The sequence below is a fragment of the Siniperca chuatsi genome, linkage group LG8 (assembly GCF_020085105.1).
Source record: "Siniperca chuatsi isolate FFG_IHB_CAS linkage group LG8, ASM2008510v1, whole genome shotgun sequence".
Taxonomy (NCBI): Eukaryota; Metazoa; Chordata; class Actinopteri; order Centrarchiformes; family Sinipercidae; genus Siniperca; species Siniperca chuatsi.
In genome coordinates this window covers 3,264,515-3,288,816 of record NC_058049.1, presented here as the reverse complement: position 1 = coordinate 3,288,816, position 24,302 = coordinate 3,264,515, and the positions used below count along the sequence as shown (strand labels likewise).

The 24,302-nt window shown below is 38.9% G+C and overlaps 1 protein-coding gene across 6 annotated transcripts in view; it reads right to left on the bottom strand.

The window, feature by feature from the left end:
* Positions 1-8,967: 8,967 nt before the first annotated feature.
* The window catches only part of glra1 (glycine receptor, alpha 1), a 114,821-nt gene continuing 99,486 nt past the window's right edge, over positions 8,968-24,302 (bottom strand). For 3 of the 6 annotated variants that reach the window (XM_044206197.1, XM_044206198.1, XM_044206201.1), the window contains one exon: positions 8,968-14,673. In XM_044206197.1, coding sequence (XP_044062132.1) covers positions 14,365-14,673 — 309 coding nt within the window. In that variant the 3' untranslated portion in view covers positions 8,968-14,364. The remainder of the gene's footprint in view (positions 14,674-24,302) is intronic. The other 3 variants (XM_044206199.1, XM_044206200.1, XM_044206203.1) reach the window with 1 other exon arrangement.

Genomic DNA, 24,302 nt, shown 5'->3' with positions numbered 1-24,302 from the left:
GTTATTAATGACATCTGTACTTTTTTTTCTGCTATGACCTGCGAAGATGTCTGTGGAAAAAGGTCAACTGCCCTTAAATTGTCAGTTTTGGCAGCAACTTCAAATACAGTAACAGAGGACTAGTGAAAACAAAATGACATAGTAACTGCTAATTAATGAACAGCTAACAAGTGGGGGGATTAGGGCTGCCACCAGCAGTTAGTTTCAGTTTTACTTCTGTTGCTATAGCAACCCCTACTGGCAGAGATCCATAGCAACTGTAGTTGAACTGAAATGATGTCCAGCATTTTGACCAAGCGAATATTAACATCCATCTTTTATCTACTCCCTAAATCCCCTTTATTGGAGTATTAATCTGTAGTTTCACAATTGCTTCCAGTAAAAACTACAAAGAACAACTGCCTTTTATTGGAAAAGTGTTTAGCTTGCTGCAAAGCTGTATACATACACACACACACACACACACACACACACACACAGGGGCAGAAGAGATTTGCTTGACATTTCTGGAAACTATTGCCAATATGAGTATCTAAGTTTTGATATTGATGGTAGAACAAAACTATTTTGGATACTTAGAGGATTTTCAACTTTTTCTCCAATCCACCAAAAAGAGGTGTGAAGTTCAAAATTTAAATGTCTAAACACATGCAGCTTTACAAGAAACCTGCCTATAAAATAGCTAAAATAATTTCATTATGATCAAAGAAAAATAAAAAAATTACACATCTGACTGGAGATTAGATGCCAGCTTTCATACTTGACAGTACAGCTTGACACTTGGTGCTACCAACAAATATTTTATATATACAAATATATTATTAGATTGTATTATTATACCATACATACTTAACATCTTAATCCACTTTGGTACTTACACTTATTTTAGCTTTTATACCTATATCCACTTTGTACTTAATTTATCTGACCTGTATTATATTTTGATTTTCTTAGTACTTCTATCCCTGTGTGCACTGATGTGACAGTGAGCAGCTGTAACAAGAGTTTCCCCTCGGGGATCAATAAAGTATTTCTGATCTGAAATTTCTGTTACTAACACAAAAGTATTGAGGTTCCATATGCACCCCTACTAACAAGAATTTTTGAATAATTTAATGAATGCTTGCATTATTAGAGCCTTTCAGTAGCTACTGTTACTGGTATTGGGGCTGATATCAAACAGTGCCCAAGATATAGTAACATTAATTTGACCTGCTGTAGCAAAACTGATGTTACACCTGAAGACACCAGCAAACTGTAGTGTTCTGTGTTAAATCAGGACAGGCACTGATAAATTTTTTTAAAAATGTCTGCATCTGCACCAAGCATCAGGTAAACAGGTGAACTCCACTGCTGAAAGTTAGACCGTGTGTGTTCATGTATCCCTAATCCAAGCACACACCTCAGACAGCAGAAAGTAGTCCATCAAGACAGATTCAAACTCCCACCTTGATGAGGAGCCCTCGAGCAAAACGGAATGAAATTTCTGTCTGAATGTGTGTTTTTATGTTTCCTCCTCACTCTGCACTCAGAGAGAAATGCCACAATGTGTTACTGCTATTATATTGTTCACCTCATCCCAAACCTATTTTATAACCTTTCAGTCTGTACAGCCTCCCTCCAGGTGACATACATTATACATCAGACAGATTTTCTCTCAGGGTGGATCAAAACCTTCGACTTTACACACTCATCTAATTGAGATTCAGCAGCTGAGTGCTGACCAGCTTCGAGGGGTCGCTGTCCTGTAACTGACACTGTCCTTTGACCTCTCTGTGGAAGCAGCCAAGAGGAAAGACTGATTCCTCCCTGGAGGATCGATACAGTACCAGAAAAGAGACAAAATGGCTTCAATAAATCACTGAGGCCAGTTTTAATGTGATGGTGTTTCTGCAGAGGCTGCCAGGTTACAGAATTTAGTCGGGCTGCATCCAGGAGCAGGGCAGATGCACTTTTCTCCAAGCTGTGAACACGACTTTCACATGTCCTGTCATGAGTTCATGCTACATAACGTCTTCTGTCATGTACAAAGTGCAGCAAACAATGGGAAATCTCAATGGTTAAGTCTGCAAAGAGCTTCCAAAGGTCAGAAGAAACAAACCATTTTAACACTGGACTTCACTTCATCTTCTCCCTTGAAGAGAAATTTGCCTCGAAGCAGCAGTTAAATATACAAGACATGGAAGCACATTAATACTTAGACTTACATGCCAAAATACACTTACATGACTTGTATGTATATATTTTATGTTAATTACTAAATAAATAAATACAATTTTAAGAAATAAGATTTTAATGTAGTTGCAATTATGCATGCCTGTTTGCTTGAGGTACTTTAAAGGATATTTAAACGGGATAGTTCAAAAAGACTGTACTGTTTCATATTATATATGTAGATGTTACAGGAATGAAGACCCCCTCTATAAATACACCAAAAAAGACAATTATTTTTTTTTTTTTTTTTTTTTTTTGCACATTTTAAAAATGTAATAGTGCAAGATATAAATAAAAAAATGTTTGTAGCTGAAACACTTCCTGAAGTCTGCAATCTGTGTGCAGTGTGAATCCGTGTTGCCATCAAAATGCAGTTGATCAATAACAGGGCCTAGTTTATTATCAATAATAGTGACTAGGTACCTTGTAACTGGTGGTATACAGATGACCTCAGTATTTTTTTTTTTTATTCTAATCTACCGCTCTGTTTGGCATCCTTAACCCACCTAACTTGGCCTGAAGTGTGACGCAAAGTCTGTAAGAACAGGGTTGCAAATTAAGTTTCTGAACATTGTTTGGTTTTATTGATGAACTCTTTTGTAGTTTAAACATCTTGTTAGATCAGATGTTTCAGGTTTAACTCTGGTCTGGCTGGGACTTCTTTGCATATCACCTGTCTCTCCACTTCTTTTCCTCTCTACCTTCAGCTGTCTAATAAATGTAAAACGACCCACACTGCTCTCAGTAGGTGGATCATATACTGTGTAACTTGAATAATTTCTTACTGTGAGCTGAATAATGATTTGAGCTCAGCCCTGTTAGTAAAGCAGCCACGTCTCAGCATGTAGGACCCACTAAAATCCTGTTTTCCCTGACTTAATAGCCCTTAAAGGCACGTTTTAAAATAAAAAGCACTTCTTCATAGGATGGCTGCACATCCAATAATCATGACAGCGTATCAATACACAATCAGGCAGGTCAAAGACTGTTTAAATGCTGACATGGATAACAGTTAATGTTTTACCATTCAGGTCTTCAGGTAAGAGTTTCATTTCTCAACCCACGGTAGATGGTAGAGTTTAGAGAGGAACTGGAGATATATGAGGAGAGCATTCTCACCTGTCACTGCACGAAGAGTGATAGTCAAAACACACAGGTTCAAACCTCTGATCAGCTGACACTACTGATTTGCTGGATATGTAATTTTAAGTTGATCTGGATGAGAGCAGCAGTTTAATGTAAGCAATGTTAGATTTAAATGTATGCTTATTATGCTTTTATGCTGTGATAATCCTTATTCACACACATATCTCCTAGAGAATTGGGTTCAACTAGTATAATTTCTGAAAGGCAGTACTAATATTTTTGTAATGATTATAGTCAATATTTTGTTTTAATATTCAGTATCTTATTAAAATTCCTCAAAAACCACTTTGTATGGCCTAAAACACTTGTCATGAAAAGGCACAGCATGTAGACCAGCAGAGACCGAGGGTAGCCACCACTGATGTCTGACGAGATATTCAGTTAGTGTGATAAATAATTAGCTTTGAGGCCGGGCAAAAATAGCGATTATTGTGATGATTTACTGCAACTATAGGTCATTAAAACTGTTGTGTTGCATGCTATTTGCTCTCCATTATCATACTACAAAATAAATGAACAGTATACATCTCTGTGTAACCAAAGAATGGCCACATCCTTAAAAGGCCCTGCACACTCACACAGGTGTTTTCACTAATTACATGAGGTCACCAAATTCCATGAACCAATAAGAATGATACAGGTGCAACAAACTTGATTGGAGGGTCAGGGAGACATCAAGCACAGTCAATACACCCCCCTCACAATGATAATGCTAAGCAGGTATAATGTTTACCATGTTCACCATCTTGTTCGGTGTGTTTGCGTGCTAACATTTGCTAATTAGCATTAAAGGCAAAGTATAGTTGAGGCTGATGGGAATGCCAGTTTTGCAGGTATTTGGTGTTAAATCAAAGTGTTGGGCGAATAAAAATTTTGAGCTGATAATGTCGCTAGAGGTAATGGAAAAACTATTACAATTCATCCTGTGGGGGGCATGAATGTGCGTACTAAATTTGATAGCAATCAATCTAATAGTTGTTGAGATATTTAATCGAAAACCAAAAATGTCAACCTCATGGTGGCGCAAGAGGAAAAGTCAGGGGATCACCACAGTTGGTGGGATTCATCCTTTCGGGACCATGAATGTGTGTACAAAAATTTCATGGCAATCCATCCAATCGGGTATCGAGATGTGGTGGACCCACAGACTGACAGCGCCATAGAGTCATGCTGCTAGCATGGTTAAAAATACACTGACGCAAACTTAAGGCAGCAGGTGGTGCGGTCACTGAGAATGATTGAGCTGAAAGCAACACATAAAGTAGACTGCACTCATTTTCTCATTTTTCTACAATCAACAGTTTCACATAAAAATATTGAAAGATGCTATATTCCCACCTTGGGGCCTTAAAGCTGAATTAAGTGAATTTTTTGGCCCAAGTTGTTATGGCTAACATGTTAGCAAACGATTGCCTATTTACTGTACTTAAGAGACAGAGCAACATTTGTTCATCAGCTGATAAATGTTCCATTTTCTTCACCACCTAGTCTCTTACTTTGTCTTCTGTTTGGTTCTGCACAGTTAGTGTACAGTGGGTTTAATATACACACATATATATATATATACACACATATATATATATATATATATATATACACATATATATATATATATATATATATATATATATATATATATATATATATATATATATATATATATATATATATATATATATATATATATATATATATATATATATATATATATATATAAAAACTAATTACTCAAACTTGAAGTTACCTGCCTTTTCATTTCTTCTTAACTGAACTCCATTTTAAGTTTGTTGTTGTGGGTGAAGCAACCAGGGCTTTCACAAAGTGAGTGACCCAGGTGAATTCAGGTGTGTGTGTGTGTGTATTGACTCCACTGACGTCACATGAGCTCAGGATGAACTGAAGAGTGTGTAGAGAACAGAGCCTGGAGCTTGCTGTAGGTGTTGGTGTGTGCTAAGTACAGTTCATGTGAGTATGTACATACATACTGTATCTGATAATTATACTACTAACACTATTTGATTTGTACTTTGGCTACTGAAATAAAACAATGAACCAGCTCTTTTTAATGTATTATTGCAAAGTCACCACATCTAATAATAATGGTAATCAGTAAAGGTTAATGTATACCTTCCAATTTAAACAATGTTATAATCTTTGGGGTTGTGACTCTTGGAACCTATTAGCAGACAGGTAAGGAGGTTCAGTGTCTTGCTCAAGGACATGTGGCACTTAATGAATTCATTAATGTTGCAGGGTTTGAACTTGTGATCTACTACTTACAGTACAGCCTGTGTGCACAAATGGCTAGCTTGTATGTATCAGTATTCAGTGTGAGTGCAGCCCTCTTTCTGTGAACAGACACATTATTAGTATCCGTGGACCAACATGGCTTCCAGCATGTTCTGGTCCAGCTGGCAGCAAGACCCCGAGCATACACACACATAGTGTACACACACACACACTTTTGTACTGTACCCTACTCTACTTGTGAGGAGCCTAATTAAATATGCAATTCCCTAGTCGCTAACCTAAGCACAACTACATGTCCAACCCAATCCCTTAATGGACAGTTCACCCCAAAATCAAAACAACATATTTTTACTCTTACCTGCAGAGCTGTTTATCCACCTAGATTGTTTTGGTGTGTGTTGCCGAGTTTTGGAGATATCGGCCAAAGGGATGTCTGCATTTTTTGAATATAATGGGACTATATGGCACTTGGCTTGTGGGGCTGAAAGCGCCAAGAAAATACATTTGAAAAACTAAACAGCAATGTCTCTTTCCAGAAATCATGACCTGGTTACTCAAGATAATCCACAGATTTGTTGTGAGCAGTTTCATGTAGGAACTATTTTTTTTCTACTGATAGTTCCTACATGAAACTGCTCACATCCCCGCCGATATACCCAAAACTCGGCAACTCACACCAAAACAATCTAGGTGGATAAACAGCTCTGCAGGTAAGAGGGAACAAATGTATTTTGGATTTTGGGGTGAACTGTCCCTTTAACCTAAAGTGAGGATGGACAAAATATCCTTATTTTATAGGCATAAACACAAATGATTCCTCACATTACACTACTACACTTGTGAGTACATTGTATTGACTTGCTTGATTTAACTTTAAAATAAATGTTTAACCTTTGTGTGACCAGATATTTGTCCCTAGTCCCCACTTGGCTTGTCCCCAGAATGTGATTTAATGTGACATAGAAAACACACCCAGCATCCTTATGAGGACAATACAATGTTAAAATTTGTTTTATTTTTGTCATAATTATTTCATGCTTCTGTATTGCTTCTTGCACACTGTGGAATTTGACACTTTCAGTCCTATTAAACATCTTGTTAGCTCTGTTGTATCAAGGTGCTATGCAAGTAAATTATGTTCACTAACTAACTAATCTCATCTCCAAAGACATTTGTTTGTTTCTGATGATTTTTGTTCCCATTTTTCTCTGTATTTTTGTCCTGCCTCATCACCACAACAAAAAAAGTGGATCAAACACATCGAAGTTGGTTAATCAAAAGAAACCATATTGACTCTAACCCATTAAATATGCACAAGATCAGTCTAAATGTGTATTGCTGCATGACTAAGGATGATTATTATGTGTGTGCATGCATGATGAATGGCAAAACAAGGAAAAACTAATGAAGCTTGGCAAAACAACAAAAGCAGGTGCAAAGGTTTGCAGGAGCAGGTAAGAGTGACACTAAAGAGTGAGCAGAGACTTCGATCGCCTCAGGGGCCTTAAAGACTTCCACACAGGTGATTCCTATCAGATAATGATCCACTGCTGGAGTCTGAGCTGGTGGATCTAGAACTACAGCACATAGAATAAACACGGGATATAGATGGGACCGGTTAAAGGCCAGTCTCTGATACTGTTTCAACATGCATACAATGATTAAAACTGCTTTAACACCTCATGGATCATCTTGTTTTATTTCTTATGCATTGTAGACTTGCTGAAAACAGTCAGTCTATACTGTATGTCACTGTTGGGTTGTCAAAGCCAAAAAAAGTTTGATAATGGGGAAACAAGTTGTAACCAGATGAAGTAAAACAAAAGATTGATTGTGGCAAAATGTTTAAAATGTAAAATTCGCCTCCAAGCTTTTTCTGGAGCTTTCAATCAGTGGCCAGAAGAAGGCCAACGGCACTGCCAGAATGTGGCTTAATGTTGTATGCTGTAGCAAAAGAGTTTCCCCTCGGGGATCAATAAAGTATTTCTGATTGAAAATTTTAAATAGTCATTTGTAAGAGTAAGATATCATATTTACACACATTTATTTAAATAGATTCATAAAGGAAAACATATCTAAAAAAAGACAAATATCTCAGTATGTGGTAAAAGTTGGAAGACCATCCACAGCAATGTAAAGCCGTAGAGACCAAGAGAGTGTGTATGGCTGGCTGGAAAGTCTGTTTAGTTGCACGTAAGCAAGTTTACAGTATGTGGGATAAATGAGACCTTCGATCTGGAGCGGGTTTATCGTTCTCTCAGTAACCAGAGCTGTGATCAGGCTCCAAGCAAAGAGACAGCTGTAAAGGCTAACTGTGTTCTCAGAGCGAACACAGATTTGATTTTAAATTAAAACTATTTTGTCTTGAGCCAGAGTCTCGAAACATGCTAATGGGCTATTTGCACCAGACTAATTATGTGGTTCCTTATGTTATTTGTAAGTAATTCATCAATATTCTTAATATTAAACCAAATTATTATTCAGTCTTCAACCTTATTTCCAGCAGCAGCAGGTCACAGGTAACATACAAACTCTGATGAACACTGACTGTACTCTACTGAACGGCAGAAAGATAAAGTTAGCAACTAGCTGGTGAAGAAAGTGGAATATCTAGCAGCTAAAGAGCCAGATATTTCCCTCAGGAGTTGGTGGCGACCAAAAGGAGAGTGAATATTGGATTTATCAGGTGGACAAACACGACTCCAATGAGATGATGCTGGATGTGTAAATAGGCAAGTGTTTGCTAACATGTTAGCTAAGCAATTTAAGGACAAAAAAAGCCAGGGCTGTGTGTTCACAGTTTGTTTGGTAGTTTTTATGCCCCCAAGTGGCCAACAATGTATTAATGTTTCCTTTTCTTTAAATGAATTTGGTCTGTGGTCTAGACTTTGGAAAAATAGCTGAAAATGAGAATCTCAGATAGCAAACTAGCACATTAGCCAGACCCATCTGTGCTTTGAAATGACTCAAGCGAACATTAAGTAAAATGAACATTGAACCAGTGAAATGATGCAAGGACAGGAGTAATGTGCTCCCTTTTTTGTATCAGTGGAGGCTGCACTTTTGGACAAAATGAAGGCGGGACAAAGACTTTCTAACGATGGCTGAGTAAAGGAAATAATTCAGGCAAGATGCAAGGAAGGCATGACATGTATGATCTCAGAGAAGATCAAAAGACTTAAACAAAGATTAACAAATCAAGACTGCATCATAATGCAATATAAACCCAGTATCTGTCTCATTTTATGAACCTCTCCCTCCCCCAACCCATACAGTATAACATTGATTAATACAGCTCGAGATGCATGTCTATCCATCACAGGGATGTCAGACAATAAACACACCCTACAGCAAGGACTTATTTGCAATTTTTAATACTTTTTCTTGAATGATTACACAGATCCTTGAGTCGAGTAACAGAAAGCAGAAGATCCAACTCCAACAACCTTGACAATGTTCAAAAACAGGTAAAGAGATTTTTGTTCAGAAAACCTTTAATCGTTAATAGAATTAGTAGTATGACATATTTCAATAAATATTTAGATATATACAGATACAGCAGAAACGGTACATTCTTTTTTTCTCTTCAAATTGCTTCACATTTTTTGTACAAGCCAAAATATCTGCCATTGTATTTATATTCATGCAAAATATTGTTTCTCAGATTAATGAAAAATAAAAAGGATTTGCTGAACTTTTCATTTTTTCCCATCCTGCTTTGATGTACACTCTCGGATTATAAGCATCATAATGAGCATTGTAGTTTTTGCAAATCAATCGGGTGCACTTTGTGCCAATACACAATAGAAGCAAGTAAAGCAAAATTAAGGCCATTCCAACTTGTGCAAAGAAAATAAATAAATAAATATAATAATCATAATAATAAAGTTTCCTTTAGTTCACAGCAGTTCAGGAGTCACTGTATTTTTCCTTCTCCCCTCAGGGCATCAGATTATACAATACATACAATAAAATACAAGAGAATCAAACAAACCCCCCAAAACCAATAGAATCATTAATGAAACCATGCTACTTTAAAATCCAGTTTAGAACCTAAGGATTTATAAACTTCCAAAAACACATCCTTCATTGTTCAATCCGTATGCATCACATCGCACCGTAATGCAATATAAACCCAGTATCTATCTCATGTAATGAACCCCTCCCTCCCCCAACCCATACAGTATAACAATGATTAATACAATGATGTGAGGCCTATGACAAAGCCCTAAAATGACTATGATACACACAACACCCACGCCTGAGGAAAGGGTATGAATTATGTAAAATGGTAGTTGAATGTCTGCATGATATGCTTGTAGGTCCTCGTTTTTTAGTTGCATATTCAACCCCCATATGGCACGAGAAGATATGTATGTACGCTCTAAAAAATGGATGACTGCTGTTGGCAAAGATGCTGATGGACAGAAGTGCTTCCGACTTATTCCAGATGCAGTGTCTATGGCACGGAAGGACAAAAGCCTGCTGACGTTTCCCAGTCGGGTTTAGGTAATCAGAGAGGAGTGGCTACACTTACTCTGTAGCCCTGAAGGGACTCTAGATGGCGCTGTTTTATATTTGCAATTCCAAAGTCAACAAAATCTATATTAATTTCTTGTTCAGCAACCATTGATTTTGGTATTTGCAATGAAATTGTAAGAGACTGCCTCCATCCCCAGCTCCTTAGCATCCCAAAAGCTGCCTCTTGGTAAAATTAAGGGCCACAAGATCTATTACTTGTACGCACAAGATAAATATTTTTGTTAAATTTTTTTCATCTTTTGGGACTTTGTGGGCTTTGTAGGGTCATGTATCATGAATTCAGAATGAAAAAACATTTTGTTTACTTGTAATGACATGTGCTACATACAGTAAATTAAACTGCCTTGCCTTCAACAAAGCAGGCAAAAAAATAAAGGCTAAGCTGAATAGCATGTTTGTTTGCTTTTTAACTGCCGTAGCGTGCCGACTCTTCTCACGTTTTGCTGCATTGTTTCTACTTACGTAATCGTAAGAGTTGATGTTACTAGCAAGATAATTTTAGCATTAGCTCTGAGCTGCTTTTTGGAAAAACTACGGGCTTTTGGTTGGAGATTTACTTGTGGTGCTAGAATGAAAGAAAGACCACGCAGGAAGGGTGTAATTTGGCCCAACAAAGAAATGCTATCTGGAAGTTGCACACAAATTTCAATATCAAGCAAGCTAAAGAGCGTGTTTGCTAACTTTTTGACTAGCTAAGTACCATGCCTACTCCCCCTACGTTTTGCTCCATTGTTTCTATGTATGTATGCTAAAGAGTTGACGTTACTAGAAAGCTAATTTTAACAATAGCTCTGTGCTGTGTTTTGCAAAAACTGTGTGCAAGCATCACAGATACATTTCCAAGAAAAAGCCCTTAAAGAAAGGGTGTAATTTGGCCAACACAGAAATGCCATCTGGAAGTCGGATTCAAAATTCTTAGTAGTTGTAAGTAAATTGAATAGTTCTTGTTTGGACTGAGCTACATCAGAAACAATGCCATCTAGAGTTGCTTTTGGGCAAGTCGGTATGCAGCTACCTAATTAGTTGGCTAGCCTTCAGTCTCAGAAGAGATAATGATAAAATAAATGTACCACAAGAAGTTAGAGATTCCTCTGAGTGCTTGTGAAAAAGAGGATGAGTCCATCACTAAAAGGTCAGATGCTGTAAAAGCTAATACTGTTCACCATAAAGCTGAAATACACATCTTATGTCACTCCAGGCTTTGCTAATTTTTCCTTTGTGTAAAACTGATGGTTCGCATCTTAAATACCAGCTGTAAATTTAGCAATAGACGTGTATCTGCTGCAACCAAATCATTAAAAAATAAACATAAAGCATCCCAGGTGATCATAGCCTTGAAAAGTTTTACATCACTGTATCTGGGATTGATTTACTGAATTAAATGCATAGTTTTTGGGATGAGGTGTATTCTATGGCACTTCCACTTTAAAGTTAAAACATGTTGGAATGTGAACAGAAGAAAGTATGTGTGTGGCATAGCCCTTCGGATCAGTCTTACACACATTTTGAAATAATTGAATTCATGAAAAGTAGTATTAAATTTATGATGAAACAAATGGAAAATATCTCCTACATGCACATGTTGATCTCTTTTCATTGAAACAAGAGTAACTTGTGTACGTATAAAGGGGATAAAGATTAAGGTATAGGTAGGTGATTTATCAAATAAAAATACTTTACTAAGATATATATATATATTTATATATATATATATATATATATATATATATATATTAGTATATATATTTATATATCGGAACGTAATCTGGCAAACCAAATATTGCATCTGGCAATCATATTAAAAAGACAAACTGAATATGATATCACATCCTGCAACAAGTCTTGAACACTTGGCCCACAACAGCAGCAAAAGGCAATGACTACGTCAAACATGAGAAACAAAAAACATATCTTTGGTTTTGCTTCAAAACCAAGTTGGACTGAGGCTTAAACATTTTGACAAGGAGAAAGTTTCTTTGAAATGGTATTTTCATCGCGATCAACAGTTGATTTAGACTGGTGCTGAACCATTTTTTTTTTAAATAAAACACTCCACTGTACTTTTATTGTGAAGTTAAATAAGTTTTAATTAGCCTATGTCCTCATCCAGGAGGCACAGTAACTCCACACGATAAACTTTGTCGTTTGTATTACAACTGAAGAAGGATTTGCCTTAAACATTTTCAACTTCACAATAAAAGTCCAGTCGATTGTTTTATTTTAAATTCTTGATTCTGTATGACTAAGGTGATTCTTCACAGACAAGATGGTGAAACAGTTGCAGTTAAGTGGCTGTCCAAGTTTCAAGTTCATTTTTTTTTTCCATGCAGCATGCATGGGGGGGCGAAAGTCCCTGGACAGGTTGCCACTTCATCACTGTGTTTTATCACTTTATCTTCTCCATTTCTTCCATATTTACCAATGAGCTTCAAAGACTGTTTAGCAGTTAGCAGTGGGATGAAACAACTCACAGAAAGGAGGCGTTTTTGAGATGGAGTTGCTAAAAGGAAATAAAAATAATTGCATATACTGATCATTGCATAGAGAAGCCTGGCGCAAAGTAAAAGAGAAAAAAGTAATCTGATAAATCATCAATCAAACCATCTGACCTGTTAAAAGATCAAATCCAGTCCACCTTGGCTATGGCAAAATAAATCCTGTTGTTACACTCCATGTGCATGATGATGTAGCTTTTCACAAATGATGAAGTTTGCAGCTACAGTTGGTGCATGTGAATGAGATGGAAATATAGTTAATTAAGGTATAACAGGTGCTATAATCTGTATAATTTACTACATATGTCCTCTCAGCTGGGGAAGGGTGGGGCGTCACATTAAGGTGGGGTCAAAGCAAGGAAGCACTAATAAGATGTAAACATATCTGTGGTTCAGTCCCAATGATCACAACAAGGAAAGCAAACGAGGATCTGCATTTTACTCTGTCCAGGATCGATTCACTCTTTTTCCAGTCGATGAAAACAAACTAATATCTCAGGGATTAAAAACCCAGAAGAAGCCCGTGAGGAGACGTCAAGCGATACAGAGACTGACGTCAAACTATCCCCCTTCCTCTAGACAAAAGCGTCGGAGCTGCAGAGCGCTGCACAGCCACAAGCAACATGTTTACTTGGCACATAAATTAAGAAACAAACCAAAAAAACAACAAATGCAATATGAAATAAATTAAGGACAGGTAGAGGAACACGTTGACCACAGATAAATGAGATATTTTGTCTCATAATTTTCAGCACTGCTCGTCCAGTGTTTTGTTATTTTTTTTCTTTTTGTCCAGTCATATGATTGACAGCGGCAGCAGCAAACCTCAAGTGTCTCTGCAGTTCAAGGTTTCGTGGTGTTGGCGGCTGGGGGGTGGGGGTGGGGGTGGGTGGTGGGGGGGAGGAAAGCTTGAGGAGTGCTTGCAATACACGTTTGAAGCAAATCTAGATATATAGAATGCGTGATCCTTGCATCGCTTTATTTAATGGAAGCACCGATCCGCCTTCCTTCCTTTTTTTTGATGAAAAATCCCTCATTTTCAGATGCCCGCCTTTGGAAATAAAGTTCTTTTTTCCCCATTTATGATAGATATATGAGTATATTACACTGCTGTGTGCTTCTCGCACATCCCCCACCCCGTCCCGACATCACTTTTTCATATAGAATTATATATCTGTCTTCACACAAAAAAATCCCCTAAAATCAAATACAAGACCCTTTACAAGACTCTCTCATCATCTTCTTTCTTTCCAGTCCGTCCACTCCCACACAGTTTGTTGGGTGTGCCTGCAAAAGTCTGTTTACTTTTTCATTTTTCATCTTTTTATTAATATATTGCCACATTCATATATCATGCATTTTACTGCATTGCTATTGCACTGGTCTGGATTATTCAGGACGTGTAAAGAGACGGGATGGGGGTGGGATTTTGGGCAAGAGAGGAGAATAAAGGGAAAATAAGCAATAATAATAATCTCAAATAATGTCTAGTAGGTGTAGGGTTGAGGGGGGCAACTGCCGCAAAAAGCAACTTATCCTCGACCAAGAGAGAAAGAGGATGAAGGAAGAGGACAAGGAAAGGAGGAGTGGTTGGCATGAAAAAAGGGGCAATGATATCTCCTACTGAAGTCATCTCTCTCTCTGTTTCCTTCTCTCTTTTTGTTTCTCTGCATTCTCCTCTTTGCACTGTTCTCGCCTCTCCTCCTCAGCCTCTCGACTACTGCTTGTGGACGTCCTCGCTGCGGATGATCTTGTAAGTGATCCAGTAGAAAATGTTAAAAATGAGGAAGACGAGCGGAAAGGCCACGCGGGACACCGTGTCGATGCGCTTGGCCCGGCCGATGAACAGCTTCTTCATCTCCTCGATGCTCTTCTCGGGCGCGGCTGAGGCCGGGGCGTTGTTGTTGTTGCCCTTGATGGCCATGCCGTCTTTGGCCTGCAGGCAGGCGGGGCCCATGCCGTAGCCGGGGAAGCTGAAGCGCCCCTCGCCTGTCTCATCCTCCTGCAACACAGGCCAAGACTCAGGCTGTTAGGAACCAGAGAAAGACATTACTGTTGGAGGTGTGTGTGTTTGTGAATGTGTGTGTGTGTGTGTGTGTGTGTGAATACAAATGTGAGGGTGTTGGAGGTTAAGTACACGCAGCTGTTAGAGGTGTGTGTGTGTGTGTGTGTGTGTGTGTGAGGTGTGTGTATCAGAGGTAAGTTCAATTTCAGTTCAGTTAATTACAAAGAGATTCAGACATGGAAACCAAATGTTCCAGATGACATGAAGTGAAGATGAAAAGTGAGAAAGCAAGACATTTCATTACTAGAATTTTTAGGTTGAATTTGTGTTCATATTCCCTGTTTTCTAGTCCGTATCATTTCTCTCACTGCATCGTGAATTACCATAAAATAAATTAAATTTAGCTTTGTTGTCTCTGATTACTTTGGATTCGCATAAATTAAACATCACTAGCTGATGATGCCATAGGTGGCATGACATAAAATAATAAGACCGTAAAACCAATATAACACAAGTGTCACCTAATTCCTTTATTCTACATTTCAAGTAATACTGGGAGTTAGATGAGAAGTGCAATATCATTTTCATTTCTGTACATTCAGCAAGGAGATTGGTCCAGGAGATATTTAGCCTAGCTTAGCACAAAGTCTGGAACCTAGTCTCCACCAAAAGGAAAGATCCAGCAGTTTCAAAATTGTCCACATGATGAATCTTTATAGCTACTTACCACCATGTTCAAGAATCACCTGGGTTTTGTTTATAAGGTTGGTCATTAATTTAAAATGTCTTAAAATATTCTGTTTCTGCAAGTGTTAAATACACAATTGTAAATAAGACACATTTTGAGCAGTGGGAAAGCAGTTTGGATGGATCTAAGCTAGATCTGTTGATATTTAATACAAATAAATGTAAATTGCAACAGATTATTTTACTGCTGAACTAAAACTTGGATCTATTTCACTTCTAAAAGCTAAACTGCAACAGCCACACACTGCAGCAGTTATTTGGGCTGAGAAGATCACGGATCTCTAAATAGAGGTGACTGTGACTGAACTACTGTCTGCATCAAAAGCCCTTTTTTTTCTTTTACAAACAAACCACAGTTTGAATACTGGAGAAAACACATGGGAAACATCAGTGATAAAAACAATATAGTGTCAGAAAAGTGGATAACTTGTTCATTTCACTAGAAAAGGAGAGAAAAAACAGCAGTAGTATTCATTAAAGTAGTATTTAATGAATATAAAAGCATTAAAGACATTTAAATATTTGTGTTCTTCTGTGTTCATTTCTCTTCATTCAGAAGACCAGTACATAAACACTGATATCATGACATTTACAGTACTGCTGTTCAAACAGAGAGCACTGTTTTCCAATGGTCAGTTGTGGATTAGTAGCAGTTCATTGGATTTGTCCACGTGTAAAGAAAGAGCACTGAGCTGATTTGCTTTCTTCATAGTTAGTCATCCTTTCACTAGAGCTATAGCATTCAGAAGAGGAATGGAAAAGAAGGATATTCCATCCATTCATTCTTTATCTATACCTGCTTATCCTGTTCATGGTCGCGGGGGCCGACAGACAACCATTCATTTACATCTACAGGCAATTTAGAGTCGCCAATGAACCTAACGTGCATGTATTTGCACGGTGGGGCACCAGGAGCACCCTGCAGACACAGAAAGATCCCAAACGGTGGATTCATAAATTATGAGCTGAACATTGATCACACGACATCCAGCACTGAGACCAAGCTGTTATCTCCCCTTTGTAAAAGTCATCAATACGAGCTGAAGCTGAACACCGAGCCTGTTTATCTCACCTGTCAACGAGAGTGAGGGGGTGAGGTGGGGTGGCTGAATGGATTGGATTGATTGACATGCGCTGTACTCAAGGTTATGGCGTGTGCGTGGGCGTTTTCACCCGAGCACGGTGAGATATTGAAAATCCTATCTGCACCGTCACCCTGCCTTTTCATTACAGGAGACACAATGACTTCCTTATCTGGTTCAGAGACTCCAACACAAACACTGCGATGGGCTGAGAGACACGGAGTGTGTGTGTGTGTGGAAACTAAACTAGGAAAATAACAGGCGCTCCAAAGTGCCCTTCAAAGTTCAAACAACACCCATGAAATTAAAAATTAGTAGACAAAAAGCCCTCCGATGATTAGGAGTCATCTTTGTTTGGATTCACATTTTTGATAAAAGACGATGTAAATACATGCATGAATGCGACTTGTGTTCCCAGTGGGCCACTGTGAGAAACTGTCGGGCAGCCTATCAGCAGGAAATCTTTCCAGTGCATTCTGGGTACAAGAAAAGGAGCATTTTGTGATCAGAAAACAAACAGAAACGCAGCCTGAAGCAGTAGGAACTGTTGGCAGCAGAAGAACTTAACGACTGACGCAAAAGCTCTGCAGCAACAACAAATCAACCAGCCAGTAAAAAAAGGCGGCTCGACTCTCTTCTGCTAGATCAGCCTCTAGTTTCCAGCAGAAGGAAAAAGGCAAAATAGTCAATAAACCAATAATCGCCAATATCCATCAATAAAATGGCAGAAAAGAGGATGAAAATGCCCCTAAAAATCTGAGTAAATGGGGCAAATGTGGGCACAGGATGGAAATTTCTTACCTTTGTGTATGTGCTGGTATCTATACAGCATTGCATATATGTGTATGAATGTATGTCAATGTGTGTATCTACAGATATGTGTGTGTGTGTGTTAGACCACCAGGTAGTGATCCATTTTTAGCACCCGATGTCCCCGTTCTGTCCTTGTGTCCACACCACCAATCTATTACTGTTAATACATGTACACACACACACACACACACACACACACACACTGAGTGTCTACACATTAGCCACGATGCTAGCCGACCTCTGCCCGTCCTTCAGTGACGCTGCTAAACTATTACAGATGCTCTGCTTTATTCTCCCTGCCATGTGATTAATGTGGAGGGCGGAGGGCGGAGGGACGTGAGGAGGAGGCGCAATGAGGAGCACAATGGAGGGAGGAGGAGGCATGATGAGGAAAAGAAATAGAGGAGGAGAACAATAAGGGAAGAAGGAGGAAGCCCTGCAGCCTCACAGACACTGTTCAGGGCAAAAAGCACTCCCACTGTTTTTTATGAAGAGCCCTGACTGAAACCAAACCTACGCCCTTGGATTGCCCAGGTGATTCATTACATTCATGCCTAATTAGAAATGAGGACTTGGGTTGTATGGTCCATGGATGGATGGATGGGTGGAGGGAAGGACAGAGGAGATAAACAGTTGGAGGAATTAAGCTTTGCCCTTTGGTTTGGACAAGGGAGGCAATTTATGGCCTTGCTTTAGGATGCAGCTCACTCCTCTTTCCCTGTTGTTCTTCTTTCCTCCATCCTCTCTCTATCATTCTCCTCCTGCCCTCCTCCGGCATTCACAAACCTTATGGCCCTTTCTGCAGTGATTAACTCGCTTGCCATTTAAAAAAACCAAACACTGAATGAAACAACACGCACACTCTTGTGTTTTCGCCTGTGTTAAGATTCAGAAGGTTCAGCCAGTCACAACAAGTGATGTCACACATGACAACAGCTACATGGCAACCTAACAACAATAGTGAATCACCTTACAGTTTATGTCTCGCAGTAGCCGGTGCAAAGCCCAATCAAAACCTCACTCATTATATTGGTACTTCAGATACAGTTCAAATGAGAATATTTCATATAGATAGATACTCAGAAGTTCACAAAGATGCACAGGTGATGCATCAGTCGGCATGTAGCCTACAACCTGTGACGGCAAATACTAAGCCTATGCATGATAAAACCTCGAGAACAACGCTTTGCCACAGCAGGCCAAAGCCAAGGCTCTTGCTACGAATGAGGTCATATCTTCTTAGTTTTATTTCTTTTTTTTTATATGAAGGCCTGAAGCACATTTTATACTTTATAATTTAAAGTTATTGAGTTTAAAAAAATAATACTAATATTTTTTACTCCATGTCCTTAAAATAGACAATTTAAATAAATAATACAACAATTTTTCCATCAAGAATTATTCCTGGCAGAATACAGAGCACTCTTAAAAAACAACTTACATACAACATAAACATGGAAAATATACAAATTAATAGAAACTTTTACAGATTTTTCATGTTTCTCGAAAATGATCTGGGGTTGGTGGAGCTGCTTAGGCTTATGACCTCAGTGTTTCTAACATCCTGGCTTCAGCCTTGGCCAAGGCTACAGAGCTTTGTGACAGCGGGTCACGGGTGGTCTCTCAAATGTCACACATAGTTCATCTACCAGCACAGCTAGAATCAGAGTAGTTTGTCTCAAATGCAGGACTCGTACTTCCAAGACGAATTCAGACTGGCTCATTATCATCATGTCCTTTTGTCACACAAAGATTTATCAAAATAACTGAGGAAATTGTCTTAAATAAATACATAAATACTTTTGAAGCAACAATTGCACCAGCAAATTTTCTGCTGTTTTCGTGCTGTTTATTTATGACGCTTTATGTAAAAGGCCGAGGGGAAAGGAGGCGAAAGAGCAAAACAGATGGAAGGAAATTGTATGAAAGAGACAGGAAGTCAAGTAGAGAGACAGAAGGAAAAGAAAGCTGGAAATTCAGATAGAAAGAGAAAGTAAGAAGCGGAGAAACAGAGAATGGAAAAGAGATAGAAAGCAACAAATTGAAAAAAGAAATGGAAAAAAGGGAGAGAAGAAGACTGAAAAAATATGGAGAGGTGTTGAAAAATCATCTGAAAAAAGGAGCCAAAACGATGGAGGGAGGAAAAGAAATGGAAGGGAGAGAAGAGACGAAAAAAGGACGAGAAAAAGAGAGCAAGAGGACCTCTTAGTTCACTCATCCATCATGCTTTCCGCTCCTGATTGAAGCATTTATATCTCTGCCTCTGCTGATGTGATTAATCGAGCAGATTAGCAGGAAGCAGAAAGCAAACTGCGTCAGGCCTGCTATCCTCCGCCATCTCCTCTGCAAATATTACCCTTGGATACTTGTTTTAGAGACCTGCATTTACATAAAACACGATTCGGAAAGGTGTCAGCCCCAACTAACGCCGGCATCAGTCTCTCCTGAAAGAGGCCGGAGGAGGAATTCCTCGGCTTGCGTTTCGCTTCATGATTTCTCCCCAGAAGCAATTCCAGGCGAGCAGTGGGGAAGGAAATATATTATAAATTTGCCTTTGCTGATCCATTTTCTGGTGGATTCATCTCAAACCGCCCTCCACCCTTTCCCCCTGTTCTCCCCTCTGTCTCTTTCCTCGATTAAAGCCACTGAGGCTTTTTAGGATGTTTCAGTATCAATATGTTAGCGTGAGTGGATTCTGTGGAGCTGAGAGGAATGTCTGAGTAGATGTGAGTTTAAATCTTTTTTTCTTTTTTGGTCTGCAGCTCTACTTATGAAGATATTTAAAAGCAGACACTAATATTTTAGTTGCTAAAATAGCTGCTCCTAGTATTATGTGTTGACATTAATTTTCTTTTAATTTGTGATTTAAAGTTTAGATTGATATCAGCTGGGATGGACTATACTTCACACCCGAGAATATGTCTACGATCTATCCCGAGTGACCACTTGTGATTGGATTTTGCATCCGAGTTTGCATTTGATTTTATCTGTGACCGCCGTTGAGAAGAAAAACATGTGTGCCCAGTCATCCAGTGAGGAGGACAGAGGAGGCTATGTGGTCCATCACATTGTGTACAAGTTTAAAACCCTATATGGCACAAACAAACCACCTGTATCTAGGGCTTATAATGCTGTGCACATAAAAAAGTTCTTAGTGTGGTTAGAAAGACATTTGTGTTCACACTACATTGTACTGTATGTGGTCACTTGTATCCCTGACAACCTTAAGGGCAACACACAATGACTGCGTCAAAATGAGCAGATTGACACACAGTCTGGTGTCAGGTTATCCACTGTACTATTTCCCATTGTTGCAGAAATTCGATCACATATGTTCCCTGGATCAACACCTTGAATGATACATTACATTAGCTCAGACTGAAGTGACGCTCACATGAGCTGAATGGCATCAGTTGTCCCCCTTTAAAGAGCAGAGCCTTTACCACCAAATCTAACAATTAGCTATAAATAGTCAATTTCTGGACTGCGTCAAATGACACGACGTTAGACGTGGACAGTGTGTTTCACCCCTTAAAGTGTGGCCTGACAGTTGTATTTATCTGACCACTTTCTTGGATCAAACACATTTTATTGTGTGAAGCCGTAGCTTAGTTGCCTCTGTCTGAAAAGTCACCCATGTCACCATCCATGTAGCTCACTCGTCTTGTGATTGACACATGTCAACATACGACCTAACTTTGCCTTTTTTTCAAACATTTCCCAAGCGTTTGTTTGGCTCAAAGGTCAGATGAATCATCTACCTTGCCAGTTAGTCTGGGTAGCATTTGATATAGTGAGCCAAAGTCTGAGCCAAAACCTCATCAAAGTTAAAAGGTGCTTACAAATTTTACAGTAGTAGTATCATGTTTCAGCTTCTCAGACACATTGCTGTAAAACACCCTCTGGTAAATGTATTGCCTGGCTGAGGCTAGTAGAAAAAAGACTAGCTTGGAAATATGGCAGGGCAAGCCCTATACTTCTGCTTGACCAGGCAAGTCAACTACCTTGCTAATTAGCCTGTGTAGCATTTGTAATGATGAGTCATTTTAGTGCCAAGTCAAAGGTCAGTTACTGTAACAAAAGTACATAAAAGCGTGAAAAAAAGGGGCAGCATACCAACGTTGCTTTCAGGGTTGCAGTGATGCCCAGCAGCGATTCTACAGAATATATTCTACAGAAAAATGTGATGAACAGATGAACATATTTGTTGGAGGAAAGACCTGTTTGGGTCTATTTGTTGATCATTTTTGTGCCATTTGAATACAATGCTTTGACATAGCAGTGTACAGTTGGGTAGAAATGTAGAAATGTGGATCATTGGCTTTTGGTGATGTTGGCTGAAAAACCTAATATCACAATAAGTCTTCTCCATCCAGCGATCCACCCATCCATCCCTGCTTTTGTCTCTCTCCTCCATTTGTTTCCACTGGAGTCCCTGTTTGCATTAAAGCATGGTGTGTTAATGTCTCTCGCTCATCAAGCCGCTGACCTGGAATGATTATCCACATGATCTGCTGCACTGTTCCTTTAGCTCTCTCTCCTCTTTCTCTTTCAGCATTTGATCTGAATAACATTTCAGGGAAGCCACGGCACCTTTAGCTTCATGCATTAAATCGGACATGTAAATGTCAATTAGGGTTCACTTCAGCTTAATGTAGGGTTAAATTTAGCCTTTGATTTTAGATGGGCATAATGAAAACAAAGTTTTCATTCTGAACTTCCACAGAAACACTCAAAACCAGAGCTTTAGTTAAATAGTTTGTACACGTTGATTAAAATAATACTAAATTCAATTTAAAGGATAAGCCTGGTTATATTCTATATTTTTGTTTAAACCACATTGTTCAAATCTTTTGGTCTTTGGTCTTTTCATCTTTAAAACATCTCATAAATATATAGTTTCATAAAAAAAAAGGCTTAGTAATTTCCTAAAACAGCTGGTCACTGAAGAACAGGAGGAAATAGTGCTTTTGTTGGGGACTATTTTCAGTGGCGGATTAATCCTTTCATGGGATTTGTTGACCCAAAAAACACCTCCAAAAAAATATATACATATGTATGTATATAGAATATCATCAGACTTATCCTTTAATGTTTGTCTGTCATGATATGTAAATCTCAAAATGGACAAGAAATGTACTAAAAGTAAGTTAGACTTACATAAAGTTTCACTTGCATGTATTACAGATACAATATTTATGCAACTGTTATGAGACGTGTGCGGTCTGATTGCATTTTTGCATGAAACATTGCATGTAATATAACATCTGACAAAATGAATCATATTTGATATATTTTTGCTGAGTAAAACTGCGCTAATAATTTATACTTTTATACTACTTTATACTTTATTTATACTAACATGTTTTAATGTGGAGATATTCAGTGCTCTAGTGTTACATATCATATCATCTTACACACGCACCTCTTCAGTTTTATGAAAACAGTTTTCACCTTCTGAATCATTCTTAATTAAAGCTTTTACAGTTTAGTACAGTTCTGTTTTGTATTTAGTGATAGTTTCACAACATATGCTTCATAACATGATGTTGCACCTTTAAAATCAAGTGGAAAAGAACTGAAGTTACAGTATCACTAAATCCTTCAATCCAAATGGTCAATCCTTTAATCTTATAAAATCATGGCGGGCCTGATAAGAATTCATGTTTTAACTAATCTAATGGCTTTTAAGAGCATAATAAGAGCAATGGGTGAAAGCATTTCCTCTGCCAACAGCTAACCACACACATATGGATATTAACATGAAGTTATATATACAGTGAGTTATACTCAAGATGTAAGTGTCATCAGTACAAATGCAGAATAAATGGTGTATGAAAACAGTGAGGGCCTCCACTCTGTCAATTAAACTCCTCTTCTTCTGCTTCTAAAAGAAACAGTGTATGCCTGCCACTTCACAGCAGACCTGTCAATCAGAAGGTTGAGTTCAGCCCGTGGAGATCACTGATCGCTCTTCCTGCGCTTCTTCAGGCCTCGTAATCCCCACGCTCTCTTATCTGCCTTTGTTCTCAAAGCTGTCAAACAGCCTGTGAGATCAAGGCATTTAGAGCAAACCAGCATGTAGAGCTCCCCCCCGCCGAAAAACGCCTAATCACAGCTAACAAGCTGATTATAGCCGATCAGGAAGTCGGTTTCCCTAATAAGGCGCTGTCATTGTTAAACAGTCGGATGGCGTCTGCAGTCGCGGGTGGGGGGGGGGTCACATCCCTCGGGCCACTTCTCCAAATGTACATCTCTTTTCCCGGAAGGCCGAGTGTGCCAAATACAGAGCCAGCTGCAGGAGAGGAAGCATCTCAAAGCTCCACGGCCGCTCTTATTTCTTTCCTCGTGTTGTTGAGGTGAAAGAGAAGTGGAAGAGGACAGTCGTCCGGCTTTAGTAGCTTTCTACCTCAAGGCTAAATGAAACATGGTTTAATGTACTTTTTGTATGTATATGTATAAACTGCGATGCTGGATGGGATTTCTAATGTAGGCCAGTTATTTTTGATGCATCCGGCAGGAGTGATTGCAGTCCAGAACGGATAATTCCTCACAAATGATTTATTTTAATGAAAGCTTTTTTTGATCCAAAAATAGTAATTTGCATTCTAAGCCCTGAACTTCAGAAACGGCACTGAAGACACACTGAAGACAGTCCTGATTGAAATGGAGGCGAGAGGCGGTAATGTTCGACTTCCCTTTGATTTCTAAAGGGGCTCTCTCTTTTTCAGTCTGGAGAGCTTGTCTGTGTTAAACAAGCGAGCTGCTGCCAGGCGGGCCTATCCTTCAAGGATGAGTGGCGCTATTGATCTGATCCCTCTGCAGTTGTTTCACTCCCCCAGCAGGGGGGGATGTCACTCTGCCTTTCCGCTAGTAGGAGCCTGCTCTGCCTCTCTTCCCTCTCACAGGGCTGCGGTATCTATTTGATGCCCTCTCGCTCTGTCTTTCTAATTAGACAGCCTTCTGTAGCAGGTAGCCTCAGTCCGATTGCTGCCGCTCTTTCTCTCT